Source organism: Megalobrama amblycephala, linkage group LG5 (assembly GCF_018812025.1).
Source record: "Megalobrama amblycephala isolate DHTTF-2021 linkage group LG5, ASM1881202v1, whole genome shotgun sequence".
NCBI lineage: Eukaryota > Metazoa > Chordata > Actinopteri > Cypriniformes > Xenocyprididae > Megalobrama > Megalobrama amblycephala.
This window is the reverse complement of record NC_063048.1, coordinates 26,017,924-26,043,778: the sequence shown is the minus strand read 5'-3', so window position 1 is coordinate 26,043,778 and position 25,855 is coordinate 26,017,924. Positions and strand designations below refer to the sequence as shown.

Genomic DNA, 25,855 nt, shown 5'->3' with positions numbered 1-25,855 from the left:
GTGGTAATGAAACACTAAATTATGACACACTACTGTTTAAAATGTTTGGGGTGAAAAATTTCTTTCAAGTTTCGAAAGACATTAATACTTTTATTCAGCAAAGACACATTAGACCCCAATGTTTTGAATGGTAGAGTTTAAAACCATAAAAAAGCAAAGTATAAAAGAAAAAAAGACCCTATTAAGACATGACCTGAGTAAGCATGTACTCTCAACAACCCCAGTAATTATTACCTTCAGTGCAGTTTCATCTTCCCATTCGATTCCACTATGAGCCTTGACTGTGTAGTGTATAGTCCTTGCATCTATACAAATCTGACTAAGCATATTTGACAGGAATTTGGAGGCAGATGTGGCGTTTCGCAGTACAGCGGCTGTCTACTCGTACTGCAAATCTCGTGGTCTCTACGCTGGAGTGTCTCTTGTTGGTTCTTATCTCATCGAACGGAAAGAAACCAACCGAAAGTAAGAACGTGTCATAGGTTAAGGAGTTTAAATGTTGTATTAAAACCCTCAGGCACTGATGTTACCTCACATGTTGACCTACTTTGTGTTTTCATTGTGTTATAGTTTCAATATCTTATGTGTGCTCTACTTTTGTGTAGGTTCTATGGCCAAGACATTCGTGCTTCTGCTATTCTCAATGGAGATGTGGAACCCCCACCTGAAGCATATGATTTGTACACCATTTTGCAGGACTACACAGAGAAATACACCACCGACTGGCAGAACAAACACATGCAAGCTTCAAGCAAGGTTACTTTCTTGCACTACTAAAGCTGAAGCTGAAATTAAAGCTTGCTAAGTGACAAGCTACTCATAATTTTAAATATAATGCTGCTACTCTTTTGAAAAAGTATATAGTTCGTTAGACTACAAGCTACAACATACAGGTGACAATAAATATATAATATATGTAAATATAAAATTATGGAAAAATATATAGCTATCTGCTGATTTTTTGTTTAATCAGCTGTAAAAAGACATTGAGAGTTTTGAATGTATGAACAACAAGGGCTATCAGGGTGATAGTATCAAATTTGAACAGATACAAAAATACTTAAAGGTGCCCTAGATTCAAAAATTGAATTTATCTTGGCATAGTTAAATAACAAGAGTTCAGCACATGGAAAAGACATACAGTGAGTCTCAAACTCCATTGTTTCCTCCTTCTTATATAAATCTCATTTGTTTAAAAGACCTCCGAAGAACAGGCAAATCTCAACATAACACCGACTGTTACGTAACAGTCGGGGTGTACGCCCCCAATATTTGCATATGCCAGCCCATGTTCCCAACATTATGAAAGGCATTAGACAAGGGCAGAACGTCTGGATGTGCACAGCTGAATCATCAGACTAGGTAAGCAAGCAAGGACAATAGCAAAAAATGGCAGATGGAGAAATAATAACTGACATGATCCATGATAACATGATATTTTTAGTGATATTTGTAAATTGTCTTTCTAAATGTTTCGTTAGCATGTTGCTAATGTAACTTACTGTTAAATGTGGTTAAAGTTACCATCGTTTCTTACTGTATTCACGGAGACAAGAGCCGTTGTTATTTTCATTTTTAAACACTTGCAGTCTGTATAATTCATAAACACAACTTCATTCTTTATAAATCTCTCCAACAGTGTAGCATTAGCCGTTAGCCACGGAGCATAGCCTCAAACTCATTCAGAATCATTGTAAACATCAAAATAAATACCATACTTACGCGATTAGACATGCTGCATGACGAACACTTTGTAAAGATCCATTTTGAGGGTTATATTAGCTGTGTGAACTTTTTTTTTATGTTGTTTAAGGCAAGTGCGAGCTCTTGGGGCGTGGAGCACGAGATTTAAAGGGCCACACACCCTGAATCAGCTCATTTCTAATTATGCCCCAAAATAGGCAGTTAAAAAAATGAATTAAAAAAAACTATGGGGTATTTTGAGCTGAAACTTCACAGACACATTCAGGGGACACCTTAGACTTATATTACATCTTTTTAAAAAAAAGTTCTAGGGCACCTTTAAACAACAAAACAAAAAAACAAAAAATTGTGATGGAGTAGAATTTAACTAAATATTTCACTGTCACTAAATATGTTAAATGCAGGACAGGGACTCAAAACTGTGAATTGGTTGTGAATCGTTTATTATTTAGTTTTTATCATTTACATTAACTGTGTCTGAACAAACTGATTCACTCAGACTAGATGAATCACTAGAATGACTTTACAGCTGAAAGAGAGAGGAAAGTTTAGTCACAAAATTCCACACGTCTTATCAAATTTAGAAGAATTATTGACATCATATCATATTCAAAAATTTTTTCTTTAGATTTATAGTGTGCGGCAATATAGCAAGGGATTTACTGGGGGGAAAAAAATTGAATAGCACACTGTTGAAATCACTTCTCATTTGTATCATCAGATTAGCAACAAAATAAATATTCCTCACCCATCCAGTTACTCTTTAGCTCTGTTTAAATTGCCCGTGTGATTTTTCTTTGCATGCTAAAACATCACATTAATTTGACTGACAACATCACTCATTTGAAGGGTTAAGTTACTTTAATCTCTCTTACTTGATGGGATTTAAAGTCACTCTTTTTCCACTCTGACTTTGACTCAAGTTTTGTTTTTTTTTTCTTTTCCCTTTCCAGTCAAATGAACAAAAAATTTCATTTTGTTCATTTGAGTCAGTGCACACAGAAACCCCTCTAGTGGCAAACATTAAAGTACACTTTACAAGTATGCAGTAGTTCTGTGAGTTTGGAATGAAGAAATAAATAAATTACACCTACATAAAGCATGAGAGGTGTAATCTTCTGACAAAGTCTTTCAACACATTAGATGGTGATTGTGAGTTTCATTTGATGGCTACTATAAATCAGACTTCTATAAAACACTGTAGATGACAGTAATATAGGCTTTCCTCTTGGCACTTCATATTTCGGGTAGTATATTTTGGTCACTGGGGTTATGTGGAAAAAAACAGTGGTCTCATGAAATCAGTTCTAAACAACCCAAGGGATTCCTTGTCATAGTAACAAGTATGTAATGTTGTTATTTAGTTTTATAAGTTGGAATGAAAAAAAATCTGAAGTTTTGTATGTGTATGGCACAACATACTGTGTAAATACGGTGTATGTTCAGTTGCTTATATACTTAAATCCAGTTAATATTTAAGGTGCAATCTGATCTTACATACTGATTCAAATTTACAAAAAAAGTGGTCCAATTGTCCTTTCAAAGACTTAAACTAATTGATTTTTATTGCTTCAGTGCCATGCAGTCTCTGCTTATCAAGTTCACTGGGTGAGAGACAAGCCTGTTGATGTATATTCGGGTGTCTGTTTTCACAGATGAGTTCAGCACCATCTAGACCAAGGCCTCCCACTCAGAGAGCTGCCTCCTCTTACACACCCAGGACACAGGGTAAGACCCCGAGTGACCTCTCAGATCCGCACGCATTTCATCTTTCAGAGTAGAAATATGGTGACTGACTGAAAAACTTTTTTCCTATATTTTCTTGGGCTGTTGTAAAATTGAAGGGAAGTTGCTATCTCTTTGCCTCTGATTGAGTGACTCTTTTATGGTTATGTTAATTAAAAACTATAACTATAGAAAATTATATTTTTACAGCTCCTGCATCTGTGAAGCCAGTTCTTTATCCGAGCTTAGACAGCTGGGATACCGAAAGTTCAGGTGAGTGCTGTTTAGAAATTGTATTTTATTTTATTAAGTGTAATATATTTTATTTTGAGGATATATATTTTGAGGAAATATATATATATATATATTTTTTTTTTTTCTTTTCTTTTTTTTGACCCCTGCGTGCCACAAGTGCTGCTGGTTTTCTTTCTTTCTTATACTGAGGACTATGTAAGTGCCTAAGAAAATATAATTCAAAAGTTTCTGTCAAGAACAAAATGTTTTGTGTATTTCTGTTAACACAAGCTTCCCACACAGCTAATACAACCATGAGGAGTATGTTTTTCCCTTCTTAAGTGGAAAATGGTAAATGGTGAGGTTAATCAGACACTTTTTAAAACAACAAGAAATACCTGTGAGAATAAAGATGACAATATGGTCATGCATTTCAGTTGACACTGATAAATTATAAAGTGGATTAAAACTGCTAGATTAGCAACGGCTAATTAAATAGCAGAAATGCACGAGAAAAAACACCCAGTGCTGTGTGAAATCCTTTCATTAATCAGCTCAGCCTGTGGAGGATGATTTGTGTTGTCGTCAATTCAACTGCACAAACATTCTCATTTATTTTCATTAGGTTCCTAAAGGCTCATGTTTAAAGTTGAATTATAGGGATTAGATAAAAAACACGCTACGGAGTGGCTTCGCCTGCCCCATTTCGAGGAAAGCCACTCCGACTGGCTGGGAAGATTTCGAAAGAAGCCATGAACTGTAGACTGGCTGTTTTCCCATCTTCCTTTATTCAGTAAAGGCCTCTGTGCTCTTTGCCATGTCACAAGTCAGCTACACAGCAAACGCATTCTTTCCCACAGTGAGATGACATTTTCATCCTTGAGGGGAGAGGTTTTAAAGACCACTTGCTAATATATGATGTGTGTGTTTGTGTATAGATTCAGGACTGATGGATTTTGTCACATACAGACCCGAGCATCAAAAACATTTGGCAGCCTCCCTGTCCTTTAAATAGGACATACTTGGAGAAGATGTTGTCTTAGGTCACCACACGTCCTTAAGGCTACTTTATTGCTAACAGTACATTTTATTCCCAACTAAACCGCAGACGAGTACTCGTGCCAATCTTTAGTACACATGCATAAATGACAGCAGTGATTCATCATGAACACATTATAACAACAACATAACACAGTGATTTTAAGTCCAGGACAGCCAACAACAGCACTCAAGGGAGATTATAGTGATTCTGCTCATAAAGGACAACCGAAAGGAAGCAAAGGCTACAGTCTTAAGAAAACAGCTCACCAGTAACTTGTCTTTTTAAATTGTTAAAGGGTTAGTTCACCCAAAATGAAATTTCTGTCATTAATCACCGTCATGTCATTCCACACCCATAAGACCTTCGTTCATCTTCTGAACACACATACACAAGATATGTTTGATGAAATCTGAGAGGTTTTTTTATCTCCCATAGAAAGCAACGTAATTACCGTTATTCAAGGTCCAGAAAAGTAGTAAAGACATAATTAAAGATGAACGAAGGTGTCGAACGACATCAGGGTGAGTAACTAATGACAGAAATTTCATTTTTGGGCACTAACCCTTTAATTAAAATAAATTGCTCATAACCCTTCTGTAAAAGCATCTTAAACAAGCCTAAGTTGGTTTTGTGGTCTTAGTTTGTCTTCCAGCCTTGTCAGCATGGTTTGTTGGCTGGTTTTTAGAGGGGTTTGGGGTACTTTTGATCAGGGCAGATAAAATCTTACACAAACAGTTTAAAGGCTGAAATACATTATGTGACTTTTGCTCCAATTTGCAGTCTGTTACAAGTCTGACACTAGTTTCCGAAAGATTTTTGGCAGTGGGAGTTGACAGATTTCACAGATTCACAGACAGATTTCATGTAGTGTAGGATGAGCACAGGATAAGCTTTTTAAAACTTTGATTTCGTCCAGTCAGAGGATATCAAACATGTTTGATATTTTGGTAACACTTCAGTATAGGGAACACATATAAACTATTAAAGGGTTAGTTCACCCAAAAATGAAAATTATGTCATTAATGACTAACCCTCATGTCGTTCATCCGTTCATCTTCGGAATACAGTTTAAGATATTTTAGATTTAGTCCGATAGCTTTCTGTCCCTCCATTGAAAATGTATGTACAGTATACTGTCCATGTCCAGAAAGGTAATAAAAACATCATCAAAGTAGTCCATGTGACATCAGTGGGTTAGTTAGAATTTTTTGAAGCATCGAAAATACATTTTGGTCCAAAAATAACAAAAACGACGACTTTATTCAGCATTGTCTTCTCTTCTGGAATTGATTCCATTGAATTGATTCCATTGAATCCTTTCATCTGTCGGCGTTGGTAATGCACTTTTACGTCGCCATGGTTGTTTTTGGCGATTAGGACATCCGCGACATGCACACTTACGCACCATTTTAAAAAATTTAGCAATGGCAAAATACAAACAATGTAGAATAGCTTGAATACAGCGTGCGTCTCCCTCAGACTGTAAACGAAGCTTCTTCTTCTTCTTCTTGTTTTATGGCGGTTGGTATCCAGCGTTTTGGTGCATTACCCCCTTCTTGTAAACAAAGCTCAGGTGCACCGGATAACACGTCAGCAGCGTCTTACGTCAGCAGCGTCACTGCGGAGTCGTGAACGCGGATTGACAACAGACCCGGAAGAGAATACAATGCTGAATAAAAGTCATAGTTTTTGTTATTTTTGGACCAAAATGTATTTTCGATGCTTCAAAATGTTGCGGATGTCCTAATCGCCAAAAACAACCACGACTACGTAAAAGTGCATTACCAACGCCGACAGATGAAAGGATTCAATGGAATCAATTCAATGGAATCAATTCCAGAAGAGAAGACAATGCTGAATAAAGTCGTCGTTTTTGTTATTTTTGGACCAAAATGTATTTTCGATGCTTCAAAAAATTCTAACTAACCCACTGATGTCACATGGACTACTTTGATGATGTTTTTATTACCTTTCTGGACATGGACAGTATACCGTACATACATTTTCAATGGAGGGACAGAAAGCTCTCGGACTAAATCTAAAATATCTTAAACTGTGTTCCGAAGATGAATGGAGGTCTTACGGGTTTGGAACGACATGAGGGTGAGTCATTAATGACATAATTTTCATTTTTGGGTGAACTAACCCTTTAACTATGACTTTTCCCTCAATAAACTTCTAATTTACTGCTTATTAATAGTTAGTAAGGTAGTTCTTAAGTTTAGGTGTTGGGTAGGATTAAGAATGTTGAATAAGGTCATGCAGAATAAGGCACTGATATGTGCTTAATAAGTACTAATAAATAGCCAATTTTCTAGTAATATGCATACTAATAAGCAACTAGTTAAAAAACCCTCAAATAAAGTGTTACTGATATTATTCGATATTGTGGTAAAGAATAAAATCTTTTGTTGTGGCACTGAATATTCAGATCCATTGAAGGCTAGAAGTTAAGTATACTAGTGTTTCTGTCATTGTGAGCATAGCAACCTGGAGGGAAAACTGCTTGTGTACCTGTATGTGTTTGTTACTGTGTCAGGGGTCCCCTTAGGTCCTTCATGGTCCTTCACAAGAGTGCCATCAGAACATTGCACATTTCTTAGAGAAGGTATGTTTGCTTCAGTTGTCCCTAACTTGCGCAACTGCAGTTCATTTAATGTGAGCGAATGACGTTATGAGAGAGGGCAATCAAGCGTGCTAAGGCTAATATAAACTAAAGACGCATTCTGTGATCGTAGATAAATGATATGGGGTTTGTTGTCCCAAGTAAAGTCGTTCTTGAATGCATGGATACCAACAGTCAAACATATCACCTTTGCTACTAAAAAAAAGATGCCTGTACATTTACATTCCTTTTAATTACATAAATGAGTGATAATTTAATTACTTGCACATTAATTCAGGCAATAATTCCTTGTTGAAGTGCACACAAGTCGACTCATTGAAAATTGCTAAAATTAGATTGAAAGAACTAAATTTTTGTATTATCGCCACATCTCTCACGCATACATCAGCCTAAGAATGATTAGCTGATATCCCTCATTTCCTGTGTTTACTCTTTAATTAATTTCGATGCTATTATGGTGCATTTGTTCAGTTATTTTTAACCCTGTTGATTCAGATGTGTAAATGAAGGTAATTGTTTGAAATGTGCACGTGCCTCAGCATGATCCAGACAGTTAGAGACTGCTGTAGACAAGGTTTCATTGTTCGCATCTCCTTCAGGTGGGAATAGGAGTCCAATTCCCTGTTGTGATGTTTAATTACTGGATTTTGTCAAATTACATGTTAATATTCTACTGGTTGATAACAGTAATTTCTAAATCAACAAATGATGAGTTGAGTTTCGATTGTCAGCTTCATAAGACACCAAACCATTAGCCAACAGCAATCTTTTGGCCAGAGGAGGATAATGTGTAAGAGAGCCAGATGAATTGTACAGGGAATAAATGCTGTTAGCCAACTACTTGACATGTCTTTCAACAGCCAGTTGTCAATGCTTAATTCAGAATAAGCAGACAGGTACGCCTGTTTTGTCAAAGCACGGCACTGGATGACTTCATCAAAATCAGGACAACAGATGTCTCTGTTTATTTTGTTAACTTTTATTTTTCCACAGCAAAACCGTAGAGAACAATGCAAAGCATAAGAAGTGTTTTTCTATGGATCAGTTGTGTCAGTTAAAGTGAACTGTCACCAAATAAAATTCAAAAATAGTTATTGTTTTTTAATAGATTCCTAAATATTTACATATACTTATACTATACTTTTGATCTTTAATTCATAAAATTAGCAAAAATCTAACCTTTCATTGAAGGAAAAGAATTGAAAGTGGGGGGAAACTCACATTATGAAATAAATGTTTTTTCTCCAAAACACACGTTGGCCATAATTGTTGGCACTCTTAGAATTTATTATGAGTAAAATATCTCTGAAGTATATTCTCATTCATATTTACATTTTTAGCACACTAGGGTGATCATGAACATGATATTGTCCAGCCATGACTTCCTGTTCCACAGGAGTATAAACATGAGGAAACACAAAGACCAAATTCCCCTAATCATTCATCACAATGAGTAAAACCAAAGAATATAGTTCTGATGTGCAGCAAAAGATTGTTGAGCTTCACAAAATAGAAAGTGGCTGTAAGAAAATAGCTAAAGCATTGAAAATCCCCATTTCCACCATCAGGGCAATAATTAAGAAGTTCCAATCAACTAAAGATGTTACAAATCAGCCTGGAAGAAGACGTGTGTCTAAATCATCCTAATGCGAGGTGAGAAGGAAAGTTTGAGTGGCCAAAGACTCTCCAAGGATCACAGCTGGAGAATTGCAGAGATTAGTTGAGTCTTGAGTCTCAGAAAGCCTAAAAAAGAATTATCAAACAGCACCTACATCCCCACAAGTTGTTTGGGAGGGTTTCAAGAAAAATGCTCTCATCCAGAAACAATCTCCAGCATATTCAGTTGTCAGACACGACTGGAACTTCAAACGGGACCGGCTTCTATGGTCAGATGAAACTAAAAGAAGAGCTTTTTGGCAGCAAACCCACCAGATGGGTTTGGTGCACACATGGATAAAAAGTACCCCATGCCCACGGTTAAATATACTGCTGGATCTTTAATGTTGTGTGCCTGTTTTTCTGCTGGAAGTCCTGAACATCTTGTTCAGATACATGGCATCATGGATTCTATCAAATACCAACAGATAAAAATTCAAAACCTGACCGCTTCTGCTAGGAATCCAACAATGGGCCGTGGTTGGATCTTCCATTAGGAGAATGATCCAAAACAAATATCAAAACCAACACAAAAATGTGTCACTGAGCACAAAATGAAGCTTTTGCCATGGCCGTCCCAGTCCCCTGACCTGAACCCTAAAGAAAATGAGTGGAGTGAACTGAAGAGAAGAAGCACCAACATGGAGCTGGAATCTGAAGGATCTGGAGAGATTCTGTATGAAGGAATGGTCTCTGATCTTTTGTCAGGTGTTCTTCAAACTCATCAGGCATTATAGGTGAAGACTCAGAGCTGTTATCTTGGCAAAAGGAAGTGGCAAAAAGTATTGAATAAAAGGGTGCCAATAATTCTGACCACCACTGTATCATCATTTACTCAGCCTCATATCTTCTTTTGTGTTCCACAGAAGAAAGTGAGTCATAAAGATTTGGTTATGATCAAGTGTGCTGCACAAGCATTTTTATCGCCCTCTGGTGGCTGGCTGCAGTATAGGTCTTAAACCCCGCCCTCTCCATGTAATCAAATGGGACGCAAGCCAAACTAAACAATCCAATTATACTTCAAATTATTATTATTATTTTTTTTTTTGAAAATCGTTTCTGTCACTTTAGGTAGTTCTTATCACACAGACATGTTAAAGTGTTCATTTTCCCAATACGTTTTTTAAATAAGAACTTATTAGTATGAACTATAAAGTATGGGCTGGACCTTGATGCTGCGGATCCACCTCAGGATCGCTACTGCGCAGACTCAGGCTCTTAGTGACGTAATCGGCAACAACCATGAGCCTACTGGGATATTTTGGCTTCATTTTTTGCAGTGGAAGGCAGAGATGCGCTGTCCATCTTGTTTTAGAGTTTATGGTTATAATATTCATTCTTCTGTGGAACACAAAATATTTTTTAAAAAATTGTCCATACAATTAAAGTCATTGGAGTCCATTTTTGTTTTGGACCCTATTGACTTTCATTGTATGGACCGTGTTCCACAGAAGAAAAAAAATTACGTTTCAGACATCCCACCTCTTCCGGGAGTCTCTCGCATATTGATAGCGGTGTGCTAGAGTGCAAGCTACTTCCCGGAAATGAACTTTTATAATGTTGAGAAAGACATTTTGGATGAAATATCCCACTAAATTTAATATCGGGGAAAACACTTTTAATGACTTTTGATTTGATATGTGTTCTGTCCACTTTCATAGAAGTTGCAGATGTGTTACTAAAAAGACTTCATCATGATATGATGAAAACTGACTAAGTCTTTCGAAGATGAGTCAAAGAGATGCTTATCTGTAATGTTACAAACTGAAAAGAAAAAAAAAAGTCCCTGGGCGTGTGTTCACATTGCTTGTTATTTTACTGGCAGACATTTCTCTCCCCCCAATTATCATGATATCATTTGTGAAAAATGAGACCTGGAAAACTCTCACTCCTCACTGTTTCATTAACACTCCTTAACCTCAAGATCATTAAAGCTGTAAATAATACAGTCATTTAAATGGATCCCTGGCCTTAGGAAAAGGTGGTTAGAGAGCCACCCTGATTTCTAAAGACTCTTTTGTCTATAAAGGGAAACTGTTTTATGAGGTTTTGATTTGTTGAGTGTAATGACACATTGAGCAGCTGTTGTACTGGTTTCTCTGATTAATCCCGCTTTCCCTTTTCCTTTGGAATGAAAAGTGTATCCAGGTTTTCATTTGTTAATCAGCTCTTTTGCATTCCACTATAACCAGGTGCCAGTGATTATATATGAAGACTTCAGATGCAAAAACCTTTAAGTGCCATCTGAAATGTTCTTTTAAAATAAGCATTTTTAGGTTCAGTAATTCCACTTTAATGGCAATGAAAAGGACCTATTAATTGCCATTAAAGTGAAATAACTGAACATAAACAAACGTGCTTGATAAAAATGCTTATTTTTGAAGAAAATTTCAGAAGGCACTTTTGCATCTGAAGTCTTCATATGTTTACATAAATTGGATTTGGTCACTGTATAACTTTTTATAGCAGATTTATAGCAGCAAAGAGGAGAAATGGCAGACATTCCTTCTTGTCATGAGCTGTCACTTTTTCAGATATTGCGTGTGCAAGTAGAAAACCGCATAGCTCAAATGTCACCACTCTGCCAAAATACACAGCCCTTCCAGATCTGAAGAAACTCTCTGGATTGTTTTGCTGTCTTACGCCCGGCTTGTCATGTCTTGCACTTGTGGTAGCGGGAATGAACATTATGTTGAATGGATGCAGTTTTTTTAGGATACAAGTTAAAAGCGTAAAGTGTAAAAAAAACGGCTCTACTGAAGCTTTTGGCAATGCCCGAGGTTTTTTTGGAGTCAGGAGATTTCAGAGCAGGTGCCAGCAGTATGAAACCGCATTCTACCTCGGTCTAATTCCCTGCTCCTCTCTTATGTCTTTACTCCTGAAAACCCCTCCCCACCTGTTTCCCCCCATTCGTACTCTAATTCGCATCCTCCGGTGGTGCTTCATGCATGTTGGATGCCAGTCTGCTTATAATGACTCAGAAATGAAAAAGAGTCTAAAACCACATTGGAAATGGGATTCTGTTCTGAACATAGAAATAAGGCAGGACGTTTTGGCAGGAAGGCAGTAAGTTTTTTTAATTGTTTATCAAAAATGATAAACAATTAAAGTTATGACCAGAGGTGTAAAGAGTACCTGAAAACCATGCTTGAGTTTAAGTACCATCCAGCGAAAATGACTCCATTACAAGTTATAAGTCACCAGTTCCAATACAACTTGAGAAAAAATCTTAAAGTATTTCACCCATACGGAATGTAGGCTCAAGGATGCACTAGTCTTCAACACCTAAGAGACATGCCAATGAAAATCAAGAAACAGTTGATTTGTTTGGAGAGCATTTGCATGTTTATTTTCTAAAATCAATATAAAACTGAACACCTGACGATTGCAATATATCCAGGTTGACACAACAGCCTTTACAAAAGGATCATTAGTAAACCAGTATCCTTCAAAAAGGTTTATAACGGATAAATTAAATAATGTTAATGTTAAAATTAAATATTCAAAGCCTACTTGCACTGGACTGATTTCAGCCTCATCACCAATGAGGCACTACAGGACGTCCTCATCTCATATATGAAACACTTGTTCGATTCACAACTACTTGTCAATGCGGTCGCATTCAAGACTAAGGCAGCTGCAGGTAGCGTGCTGAAAGGAGGTGTGCCGAAAGGTGAATTGCTACAACTGAAACTAACCCCTACCCCACACCCTGACAGTCAGCTTTCACGACCAATGATAATGACTTTTCTCCCTACCTTTCGGCATACCCGTTACTCCAACCCGCAGATACCCACACTTGTAGCCTTGTTCACAAGTTTGGGTGGTAAGGGCAAAATGCACAAGATATAGTACCTTCAATTCCCTGTTGATGGCAATATCACTTCTTTTGTAGCAGAAATAAACTGCTGCAGAAAAAGTTTGGTGCCATGCAAAATGTAATTAGTAATTGCATTACTCATTACAAATGTATTGGAGTAAAGAGTACATATAGGGTGAATTCAGGGTGATTGGGACACTTTTTGCCAATGAAATGACTGGGGAGAAGTGTCCCAATCAACCTGAATTCACCCTACTTATTAAAAAACATAGTCAAGTAGAGAGTAAAGGTTGTTAATATCCGATACTTAAAGTAGCCAAAAAGATAAAGATTTTTTTTCTTCCGTATTGTGACATCCGAGTGAAACAAAAGGACTTGGACTTGGTTCTATCCATAGGCTGCTGATTGGATAGAGGCAGATCTGAATGCAAACTTGCAGTTGATTTGTAAGAAAGGGGCAGGGTTTATGCGAACGATGGACATTGGAGAGTTTCGGCATATGTCACCAGAGAGAAGTCCACTGGAAGATTACAAATGATGAGATAAATAAATGATAAAAAATTAAACATGCATGGATTAACAGTTCACAATAACATGCATCTATAAAATAGGGTGAATTTTCATTTCATGCCGACTTGAAGATTCTGCTAAGATTTCTTGGTCACTAATCCAAATTTCACTGGTCGTCATTTGGACACAATGTTTAACCAGGCATCAAGAGTAAAATGTTTTGGTTAAAAAATATATTGTTTTCCAAAAGACCTCTAAAGGAAGGAATAATCCCGACTGTAAATCTTTCATTTATTCCAGCTTGATGTGTTAAATCACTAGAGTTTCAGTAATTGAAGGTTTACATGTTTGTTAACCTGACAGCAGAAATGATTGCACAGTTGTTTATATCTTAACGTGTTGATAGACAGATAAAGAAAGGGGTTTTGCCCCTGGCTGACAGATCCTATCTAAAGATGTTAATATTGAGCTGCGCAACCACCATGTAGAGGTGGAAAGTTGTGTGGTGTTTAAAGTGTGTGTGTGAGAGAAAGTGCCAATTCACTGAGCTGAAGTGGGGTAAACTGTTTTAAGAGAACACATGCTGCTCTCTAGTGTTGACCATTTGCTATTACAATTTTCTACAGCATAATATGCAAGTTTTTAATATCATACATATTTATTCTTGATCATGTTAATATAATGTCACTCTAAGCATGTGCAAGATTTATACATTTACATTTAATCATTTAGCAAACTGACTTAAATAAGGAAAAGCATATTAAATGCCTCATTCAGTTTACTTCAATTTATTTATATAGCCCTTTTCATGATACATATTGTTCCAAAGCAGTGCTGAAATACCATTCAGGACAAATTTAAAATAAATTAAAATGATTTCAAAGGTAGAATTACAAATGCAAAAATGTATTTATAATATAAATGTGAGAACACATACCGGTACATGTAAATACCACAGTAGAACTTTTTTTTTTAAAATTTTATTTAGTTTTTTAATTTTATATTAATCCGTAATATATTTTACTAAATATTTTATTGTATTTAATAATAAGGAATCCACATTTGGGAATCATATTATCATGCTTTAAATTGCCTTCTTGCTGATTTGTTTTAATTAAAAAAGCTGCAATAACTTACAAAATACAAACCCGATTCCAAAAAAGTTGGGACACTGTACAAATTGTGAATAAAAACAGAATGCAATGATGTGGAAGTTTCAAATTTCAATATTTTATTCAGAATACAACATAGATGACATATCAAATGTTTAAACTGAGAAAATGTATCATTTTAAGGGAAAAATAAGTTGATTTTAAATTTCATGGCATCAACACATCTCAAAAAAGTTGGGACAAGGCCATGTTGACCACTGTGTGGCATCCCCTCTTCTTTTTATAACAGTCTGCAAATGTCTGGGGACTGAGGAGACAAGTTGCTCAAGTTTAGGAATAGGAATGTTGTCCCATTCTTGTCTAATACAGGCTTCTAGTTGCTCAACTGTCTTAGGTCTTCTTTTTCGATATTCCTCTTTATGATGCGCCAAATGTTTTCTATGGGTGAAAGATCTGGACTGCAGGCTGTCCATTTCAGTACCCGGATCCTTCTTCTACGCAGCCATGATGTTGTAATTGATGCAGTATGTGGTCTGGCATTATCATGTTGGAAAATGCAAGGTCTTCCCTGAAAGAGACGACGTCTGGATGGGAGCATATGTTGTTCTAGAACTTGGATATACCTTTCAGCATTGATGGTGCCTTTCCTTTCCTGCCCATGCCGCACGCACTCATGCAACCCCATACCATCAGAGATGCAGGCTTCTGAACTGAGCGCTGATAACAACTTGGGTTGTCCTTGTCCTCTTTAGTCCGGATGACATGACGTCCCAGTTTTTCCAAAAAGAACTTCAAATTTTGATTCGTCTGACCACAGAACAGTTTTCCACTTTGCCACAGTCCATTTTAAATGAGCCTTGGCCCAGAGAAAACGCCTGCGCTTCTGGATCATGTTTAGATATGGCTTCTTTTTTGACCTATAGAGTTTTAGCCTGCAACGGCGAATGGCACGGTGGATTGTGTTGAGTTTTCTGGAAGTATTCCTGAGCCCATGTTGTGATTTCCATTACAGTAGCATTCCTGTATGTGATGCAGTGCCGTCTAAGGGCCCGAAGATCACGGGCATTCAGTATGGTTTTCCGGCCTTGACCCTTACGCACAGAGATTGTTCCAGATTCTCTGAATCTTTGGATGATATTATGCACTGTAGATGATGATAACTCCAAACTCTGCAGTTTTTCTCTGAGAAACTCCTTTCTGATATTGCTCCACTATTTTTTGCCGCAGCATTGGGGGAATTGGTGATCCTCTGCCCATCTTGACTTCTGAGAGACACTGCCATTCTGAGAGGCTCTTTTTATACCCAATCATGTTGCCAATTGACCTAATAAGTTGCAAATTGGTCCTCCAGCTGTTCCTTATATGTACATTTAACTTTTCCGGCCTCTTATTGCTACCTGTCCCAACTTTTTTGGAATGTGTAGCTCTCATGAAATCCAAAATGAGCCAATATTTGGCATGACATTTCAAAATGTTTCAACATTTTTTATGTTATCTATATTCTATTGTGAATAAAATATAAGTGTCCCAACTTTTTTGGAATCGGGTTTGTATTTAATTTTAGCTTTTAATTTAGTGTTTTTATGTATGTATTTATTTGCTTGTTTGTTCATGAATATGTTTTACTAAATGTTTGGTCTTTAATAATGAGGAATTTCAGAATCATTTTGTATATTATCATGCTTTAATAAATTACCTTTACACTGATTAGTAGAATTAGAATTTCAAAACCCTGCATTAACTAAAATGTGTTTTCAGCCTAATGATGACCTTTCCTCTGATTGTGTTCTAGATCAAGCATCAGGCGGTGCTCTAGTGGTCACAGCTGTGCATCCGTTCACTGGCCAGCAGCCCGGGGATCTGAGCTTTGCTGCAGGAGACCGCATCACTGTTATCACCAAAACTGATTCCCAGTACGACTGGTGGGAGGGAGAACTAAGAGGGCAGGTTGGGATCTTCCCAGCCAATTTTGTGTCCTACAGCTAAAGGTACTTAAGATGGCAAAAAAATCTCAATTTGATGACAAACGATATCTGGTATTGAAGGGTCCTTTTCTTTTGCACAGTTTGAAATGACGTTTATGATGGTGTATATTTTTAGAAGCACTAGGTGTTCCCCTCAAGGGTTGTATGAAGGGATGAAAAGGTGTGTTTTTTCAATCTTCCGGCCATTGGTAAAATATTTTTTATTTATTTTGTTCCGTTTGGTTATTGGTTTGTGGGTAAAGAGTTTCTATTTTACAGATTTATTTTTTAAATTATGCTATACTTCAGAAATGCATTTTTTTTTTTATGCAGACAGTAATTATGACTGAAACACATAAAAAGTGACATTGTGGTATTTAAGTGCAGTTGCTCCAGGTATTTGAAATATGATAGCACATCGGTTTGCCATCGACAAAAACACAGTAACACACAATTGCATGTTGTGCCATTTTTTTTTTTTTCTCTGAAAAACACTGAACAGTTGTTGCTAACAAATGTTACTACACATGATAAGATTTAAAACTGGTTATGAAAACTATAGAGATGCCTTATTTAAAGTGTAATGAACTATAAACACAAAACGTTCCATCTGACTTGATCTGTTACTTTAAAAAAATGGTTTTTTTTTAAGGAAGTGTTTGCTCTCTGTGCTTTAATCTAATTTATTGCATTTTGCACAACTGTTAATCAAACATGAATGATTGTTTTCCTATTGATTTTTAAATGTCTATAAATGTATATTAGTTCTAATAAAGATAATTTCCTAAATTAACTTCATATTAATTTGTCTGTGGTGCTGGTGTTAAACAGAATTCCCTTTTGTAAGATAAATGAGTTATACTATAAGTTATAAAAATATTGCATATTTATATATTACATAATGAATGGCGGTTTCATTCACTTACACAAAGGAGGGCCCCTTGCCCACAAGGTGTCATACAAGCTATAAATAAGCAAATTATGTTTTATAACGGCAACATGCAAATCCTTTTACACCTGGAAGGAAAAACAACTGAAGCTGAATGTTCAGTTACATGCTATACCTACATGTAATTTTGCCTCAGAGCTATACATAGATCATTGTACAGTATATACAAACATGTATAGTTAAAAATATTAATAACTTTATTGGTTATTAGTTGATCCTGTCGAAAGACTGATTTAATGTGTTTTGACATTTGGGTGAGGTTAAATGGTCGGTGTAAATGTATGCTGTACTGGGTTCTTAATAAGTGATCACTTTGTTAAACTTTCATAAAGAAACTGTAAAGATGTCCAAAAATCACATATGTAATACTGGTGACTCATTTTAAGAAGCAGCTTCTCTTTTTTTAAAGGACACAAATAGAAGAAAGTTCAAGATGCATAATTCAGTTCTAAATCCACTTCAGCAAACAAACGCATACAGGAAGTCTTTGAGATCAAGAAAATAAAACAATTGTTTTCTTAGTGTAAGGATCATTTTAATAATCTAAAGAACCCTTTTCCACTATAAAGAACCCTTTGGATGGTTTTTCATGGATGTTCACAGAACCATAGATACCAATAAATAACCTTTTTAATAAAATCAGAAAGGTGCACATTATATCTAAGTTGAAGACTGAGTTGAAGATTGTAGTATTATTGTTGCATGGTATATATGCAAGCTGTTCAAAACAATGATTTAACCTATTATTTAATTGTAAGACGTGTAAGAATTACAGACTTTGTCCTCAAGTGTTTTTGTGAAAGTAAATATTTTACTTTTTAAAATTATAGGAAATAAATTCTGTGAATTTGTCAAATCTTTACAAAACAAAGGTTACTCATAGGAGAAAATGTATAGAATTGTGCGTGTTTTTGAGCTGAAGATGTCCTCTATAAAGACATATTGTGCATATGTCAGTAGCAGCATTGAATGATTCCAGTATAACAGGAGTTTTGACATGTTCCAGTATCATCATCCAGAAATAAAGTTCATTATTGACACAATCTTGAAACGCCATTATATAATAGAATTCCTTGAAAATATCCTTTTGAAAAAAAAGGGTGACATCCTTAGCATAGACCCCCACTTATACTTGATTGTTATAAAAAAGACACTAAAATTTATAGAAAATATGAACAAGTCACTTTCTGCTATGACAGGAAAGAATTTCCACTTGTTGACTATGCTGAGAGGGGACTGCATTCCGTTTGGTTCTTCATGTCCGTCTCCTTGGTAAATGAAGCATCTGACTCCTGTTTAGGCTTCATGGGCCAACTGTCATTAAAACAAAAACATTATTATTTTTAATTGATCCGTAATGAATTGTATATATTCTTATTAAAATAGTGACTATTTGTCTGCAGCTAACCAGCATTTTTTCCCATATTATATCTTTAAACAGGCTGCAATCTATTGGATATATAGAATGATATAGATGGCCTGGTGATGAAAAATGCTGTCAAGGAATGACATTTACTGATAAGGTTAACATCTGATACATCTAGTTCACTAAAACAACTCTGACATACTATCCCATTGACATCTTTGTAATTCAAAATATTCCATACGTGTTCATGTTTGTTCCACCTGATCACCAGTGGCAGCTTGTGAAACAGAAGCTTTTCAGCTCTTTTCAGAACTTCAGGGCCATATCGTATATGTGGCTCTTTATTGGCTTTCTATATGGCTGGTTTAGTACAATGACAACATACAGACACTGACCAAGAATGTTTAATTTAATTTAAATATGTAATTAATATATGTTAAAGGTCCCGTTTTTCGTGGTTTTTTGAAGCTTTGATTGTGTTTATAGTGTGCAATATAACATGTGTTCATGTTTCGCGTGTAAAAAAACACAGTATTTTTCACATAATTTACTTATCTGTATACCGCTGTTTCCACTGTCATAAAAACGGGCTGATGACTTCCTTGTTCTATGAAGTCCCTCCTTCAGAAATACGTAACGAGTTCTGATTGTGCCAGCGGTTCCTGTGTTGTGATTCGACAGCAGTTTAGCGCATCTTGCCCGGAAAGGTCACGCCTCTTACCATAACGTGGGGATGCACGCGCTCAGTGTTATTGTAAACATATGTCTTTAATTTTACCCTATCAATTTGAGCCGGAATCAGACCCGGTGATTGGACTGCGGGATGAAAATAACAGCGTTTCGACGACATGGCGACAAACACACTCTACAAACGCAACTCTTGTGTATTCCTGTGGGCGGAGGTTAGTCAAAAAACTGTTTTAGTGACGTCATTAAAGAAGGAAGTAGAGGGATGTAGTCCAAACTGGCCGTTCGATGTAGGCGACTTCTGTTAAATAAAATATCTCGCTTGGCATTGAACTTTGAGCTTTAAAATTTTACAGATTTTATTTATACTCTAACAACAACATTACACACTAACTAAAGTTTAAAACATGGGATCACGAAGAACGGGACCTTTAAAAGATGCATGTATTAAGTCATTGTTATTTTTAAATTTGTATATATATATATATATATATATATATATATATATATATATATATATATATATATATATATATAAAATTGTATCTCACCATGCGCAGCATGAGATCTTCAGTCTGGGCTGTTTTTCACAGTCCTGTACTGTGTCTGGTAAAGGGATGCCACTGGTCTCTGGGAGGAGCAGGCACAGGGCTGCACCAATGATTGGCCCACTGCTGTAACAGATCATAGCTGGCAGAGGAATCCCGCCCTCAGGGGTAACCACTGCATTTATAATACAGGCCACTCGGTAACAAAGACTAACCAGGCCGACACACTTCTGCCTGTGTAGAGTGAAACACTTTGTTAGTGAGAAAGAGACTTCAATTCAATGTGCATTTCATGAACAATAAAGTACTTGGAGGAAAATAAATTATTTTTTTGCAACTGTTGCACTGTCCTCCAAAGGCAAAACACAGTAACTACACATTTTGAGTTCTGACTGAAATTTACACGACAATGATGTATTAAAAATTGAAAAGTTTTTCCTTTGCGTTTTTCATGTACAGTTGACAACATTGTAAAAATGATCCCCATTCACACAAATCCACAAAAACAACTAAAAACGCTTGTGGGTCAGTAGTTGACAATGTCACTACGGGCCTATATTTTATATGGCTTTCAAAAAATTGCACTTTGATACCTGTTTTCAAAAGTTTGTGCTTTCAGGCCCCCAAAATGCCATTGTCGTGTAAATGAATGGCCAAAAGGCATAAAAAGTCTTGGGTGTCATGTAAACAGCCCTTAAGACTATGATCTGTCTTGTTATAAATAGGATTAGCTCAACTATTCTCAGATTTAGAGAAAACTGAGTGTGTTAATATCACACCAATCAAAAAACTTCAGTGTTGGTGTAGTTACTGGATTTTTTTTGTGACAGAATAAGTGAGCCATTCATTGAAAACATTCATAGCAAGTTAGCAACATTGACTCAACCAATAGTGTATGTCTGGCTGACCAATGACAGGTGGGAGGAGTATTTGAGAAACACGTTTGAAAACAATCTTTTTTATTTTTTGTCATTCCATTTAAAACGACACACTTCACCTTGAACAAGCTCCAATCGCCTCCAACTTCCATAAAAAAAATAAAGTTTTTTTAATGGCATTGATGGCCTATGAAGAAAACAGTTCTTGTTCTTCACACTAATAAAAAATGGTTCTTTTAATAACTGTGCACTAAAAGGTTCTTTGGGGAACCCAAAAATGGTTCTCCTATATGGCATCGCTGCTATGGCACTGCAACCTTTATTTTTAAGAGTGTAATTGTTAACTAATCAAATTCAGGTAAACTCTGTAACAGTTTTATAAACTCAATCAATCATTTCTTATCTTTGCAGCAGATCTTAAGCAACAAGGTGTCCAACAATTTCTAATCTGAACACTTCAGATTAAGTGTGTTTAGTACTGTGCTGTTTGCTTACATATACACCAATATTATGTAACTGATGGAAAAACAGTTTTACAATGTCTACCATGAGTCAGCATATTTATTACTCTGAATGTCCACCTGCGTCTCGCACTGTGGATCAACAATCCAATATCTCTCTAACAGTGCCGGAAATGCCACAGATGTTCTTTTGATTAGTACTGAATACTCTCATAGATCAGCACATACTCATATTGTCAGGATTATGTTTGGTTTCATTGTCTTTTTGTTCATGTGTCTGTGTTTCTTGTCTTTCCTTTCCGTTCAGTGTGTTAATTTATATGATAAATAGCCTAAATGAGGTAAAATAAACCATGTGTATGAGTTGACATTCTCAAGCTCAAACATGCATTTTAGTCTGGGACAAGGCTTAAGTCTTGTCTGTGAAACTGGGGCTATGTCAACTAAAACTTGACTAAATAAAAACAGGACATTGTTGACTAAATAGTATTTGACACAGGACTAAGACTAAATTTAAAAATAGCTGACAAAATTAACACTATTTCTGTGGTCTTATCCTGTAATGCTCCTGGCAATCTCCTACATATTTTGAGTTTTATGATTAAAGACTTTGAATTCCTGGTTTGTGTGTGTTATTTTCAGCACCACAACGTGACATTCATTTTAAAATATTTTTATATAATATTTTTGAAAAGTGAAGAAGGTCTTGCATATTTCAAGACTGAAAGATCTGAACATTAACACGGTAGCCTTAAGGTGTGTTTTGAACTTAGAGACAAGTTATCTAATTATCTGGCCATTAATGTGTTTTATCAGATAGGCTTGTTTGGGTATTGTGTACCTTATTACAGTTGGGAACAGCTCAATCCCATAGAGCACAGAGACACAGGAGGTAGACTGCATACACAGCTTGCCCATCAGCGCCAGACTCATAACAAGGGCAGGCATGTCTGTTCAGAAAGAGAGATTGCAAATAACAGTTGTAAGAGTGATATTCTTCTAATGAACCTACACATATAGCTAAGAATTAAGCAATATCAGATCAAGATAAGACTGTGCTAATGTATTGTATTTCAAAGACTGTGTCCCTCACCGCAGAACTTGGAAACGAGGAGGGACAGCATACAGGAAATGCCACTAAGGAACAGCGAACCCATGCTGAACGGCCTGCGGCCCCATCGCTTCAACAGAAATGGAAGCAGCAAAGAGGGAGCCTCTGATAGTCCAGAGAAGAACTGCGCCAGATAGATATTTACTCCAAAACTTCCCACACTGAAGCAGATCCCATAATAAGTGAGAGCAGATGCAAAACTGTGAAATACATAAAAAATGAGTGTGAAAGGTTTGTGTGGATAATAGAAATATTTTTGAATATTTTCAGGTATTGCCAGTAGTTACAGAGAAAATAAGTTATTAGAAATGTCTCTAACTGGAGATGACAAACTTGCCAGTGGGGTGTCATGTAACAGCCCCTCAATGTTACATCATTCAGGAGGCAAACTATTTACTTTGTGCTTTTTAAAAACAAACAAAAAAAAAAAACAACTCCAGTAAGACATTCCTCAAAGTGCAAGATCACCTCCCTCTGTGCCACATACTTAGAAATCCTCCAAATCTATGAAAAACACATGTGCTACGTTCAAAATACAGTACAGCACTGTACAGACAGGCAGACAGACAGAAATTGCATTACCACAGTTAAACTTCCATACCCAATGTAACTCATGATAAACAGGCGCAGCAGTATAGTATGTGATGTAAAGTTGGAGAAATTAGACTCTGTTTTAGTGGAGGTCTTCTCTGAGGGTGACTTCTTCGTCTTAATGTCCACAGACTCCAAAAGCTGTCCATGAAAGGAACATACAATTTATGTTTTCATGTTAAAAAAATTGCATGCCTCTACACTTTCCATAAACATTTGAGTAGTTCTAGATTACAACCTAGTGTCTTACAAGATCCAAGTAGTGCTTGTCTTCAGGACTTCTATTCTGATAGCCCTCTAGTGTTTCCATCCTCTTATTAAGAAGTAGCCATCGAGGAGATTCTGGAAGAAAGCTAATAATTGCTAAAATTAGTAAATTATGCAACACACTTTAACATGCATTGAAGATGTTCGTTCTACTAACAAATAAAGAGGTAGAAAGAGGATCTGAGGGATGCCTAGTGCCAGATGAAACTGCATCCAGCCACTGGTCAAGAAAGCTACGGCCGCCAATCCCATCATTCCCAGACTGAAGATGAAAGAAAACAGGGTGGGTGGCCAGATACGGTACTTGGGCAGACTCCATTCAACCCCTGAGAAACCAGATAAGCATTTTCATCAGGCTTAATTAATCAATTTTACTGTGTCATGTTTGTACTGAATCTATGGCCCGGTTTCACAGACAGGGCTTAGCCTAAGCCAGGATTAGGCCTTAGTTCAATTAAGGCATTTAAGTAGCTTTTATAAACGTTCACTAGAAAAACACATTACTGGTGTGCATCTTGAGACAAAACAATGAAAATGACATATTTTAAGATGTATCAGTACAAACTGTTTTCAGTTACAACAGCTCAAACATGCATTTTAGTCTAAGACTAGCTTAAGCCTTGTCTTTGAAACCGGGGATACGTTGTACAATTTTGATATTCAACGTGGAAGTAAGGTGTTTTCTGTGAATGTGGGAGACTTCCAATTTATTAGCTGCTATAGACCATATGAAAATATATTATAGTAATTTATAGTAAATTCTATAGTGTTTTTGAACCATACTATAGTAAAGTACGTTAATTAATTTGTTGTGGTAATTCTATAGTTGCTGTGGTAATATAACTACTGTAGTAAGCTAATATAAACAAATTACTTTACCCAATACTGTACTAAGTTTTCTACAACTATAAGGTAGCTATATTATACTCCAAAACACTAGTTTACTGTAAAAACTAAAGTATAGTACAGTATTATAACACAATAGTAAACTATAAATTACTGTAGTATTTTTTCATGAGGGAGGGAAATAACGAGAAGAATATCAAATTGCAGTAAACTGTAAAAATGTCTGTGCTACAAACCACTGTTTATAATTAAGGTAAGAAATACCAGTTTGCAATATCAAACATCATAAACGAGCTGTTTTGTACAGCTAAAAATAACTTGCAGCGAATGACACCGGAAATCAGACACCTTAAATTTACAAATGGCTGCGCGCGGTCGCTCTTACCTGAAAAATAAGGTGGATAGCCACAGCCTATATTTAAAGTTTGGAAGCACCCTAAAAAAAGTGGTACAGTGTTAATACAGAATAAGAAGACAGTACCTAAACTGTAGGTGCAGATGTGAATGGCACAACAGGCTGCGCCAGTGATGCAGCGGGCAGTCAGGTACGCGGGCACATACGGCAGAAATGCCACCACCAGTGTAGCGACTGCATGGACCACTGAGCAACAAATGAGAAGTAATTTCTTTCCATACCTGATTGGAGGGAGAAAATACACTTTTTGTAATTAACTCGAACTCTTTAGTCGCAAAAGCGTCTGCCAGAAAAGGGAGAATACCAACCTGTCAGATACAGCGCCACCGAATAAAGATCCGATAAGTAAACCCGTCATGTATGTCGCTTGCCCATGTGCAAAATGATTTGCCTCGTGACACGTGAGATCCTGCTGCAAAATAGATACAGAGTGTAACTCACTGAATACACGTGCTGGGCTTTAAATAGGCTATATATTGTGCAATCCTACTCACACTTGTAAGGTCGCTGTGATTGTCTGTCCGAGTTGTGATGTTGGAAATAATAATGTCCACTGTGTGGTTCAAAGACTTGCTCGCTATATTCTTACTGCAAGGCGTAATGTATAACGTAAACACATCCACGAAAAATGTAAAGGCTGTGAAAAAGATCGGTAAAGTAAGGATCAAATAAACATGTATTTGTAGTGGACCAACAAACCGACGAAAAGCGCCGTCCGTCTTCATTTCGCCGGTGATCGGAGGTAAAGTTCCCTTATAAAGAAGTAATCCTAAATAAACTTACAAGAACGAACACTGATCTTTCACTGAGAGTCAGCATTTGAAACGTGTTAATGTTCCTGACATCATGACTGGGACTTCTGAAGACGTCTTCTCTCCTTCCTCTGGTTATGTGAATAGCATAGTTGTTGGTTTGGACTCCTTGAGTTAGAATCTCTCACCAGTGACGCGACGGGGTCAATAAGGATAGTCTCTCTCTGACACTTTATCTGGCATAGGCTATGCTTTTTAACCGGGTATGAATTGTAAACTCTCAGTATAGAAGGGTTCTGTATCCACAAAAGTGAAATAAAACAATCACTGTAGCTACATTTGTGTCTTTTTTACACAGAAACGCTAAGAAGTACCTAGTAGCCTATACCAATTGCATAGTTATTAGGCTTCTCCAAACAAATATTAAATGGTGGGTCTGAGATGGCAACTCATTTTGACGACACAAAAATTAAATGAAATTGCCTGTGAGTGTAGATCAACACAAGTAAACAGTATATTTGCCAATATGTTGTCTCAAATAGACCCAGGGGACCCCTTGCTGTCCAGAAGACATCCTTGCAAGATGAGGCA

General features: G+C 36.6%; 2 protein-coding genes across 7 annotated transcripts in view; one reads left to right on the top strand and one right to left on the bottom strand.

Moving 5' to 3' along the window:
- sh3yl1 (SH3 and SYLF domain containing 1) overlaps positions 1-17,191 on the top strand; it is a 33,496-nt gene extending 16,305 nt beyond the window's left edge. For both annotated transcript variants that reach the window (XM_048191529.1, XM_048191528.1), the window contains exons 6-10: positions 337-465; positions 606-756; positions 3,360-3,432; positions 3,640-3,702; positions 16,222-17,191. In XM_048191529.1, the coding sequence (XP_048047486.1) occupies positions 337-465; positions 606-756; positions 3,360-3,432; positions 3,640-3,702; positions 16,222-16,415 (610 nt within the window). In that variant the 3' untranslated portion in view covers positions 16,416-17,191. The remainder of the gene's footprint in view (positions 1-336; positions 466-605; positions 757-3,359; positions 3,433-3,639; positions 3,703-16,221) is intronic.
- A 330-nt stretch (positions 17,192-17,521) lies between these two features.
- LOC125268901 (solute carrier family 22 member 13) lies at positions 17,522-25,603 on the bottom strand. Of its 5 annotated transcripts, none has more exons than XM_048191526.1 (11): positions 25,212-25,600; positions 25,007-25,100; positions 24,821-24,921; positions 24,579-24,733; positions 23,409-23,577; positions 23,235-23,337; positions 22,995-23,125; positions 22,376-22,593; positions 22,124-22,232; positions 19,947-20,177; positions 17,522-18,656 (listed from the first exon to the last, which is right to left on the bottom strand). In XM_048191526.1, the coding sequence occupies exons 1-11, from the start codon at positions 25,235-25,237 to the stop codon at positions 18,563-18,565; spliced, it is 1,431 nt and encodes a 476-aa protein (XP_048047483.1). In that variant the 5' UTR covers positions 25,238-25,600; the 3' UTR covers positions 17,522-18,562. The 5 variants fall into 5 exon arrangements, with proteins under 5 accessions (XP_048047483.1, XP_048047482.1, XP_048047484.1 ...); XM_048191525.1 differs by having other exon boundaries at positions 24,821-24,924; positions 25,212-25,599; XM_048191527.1 differs by having other exon boundaries at positions 24,821-24,924; positions 25,007-25,149; positions 25,296-25,496.
- Between the last annotated feature and the right edge of the window lie 252 nt (positions 25,604-25,855).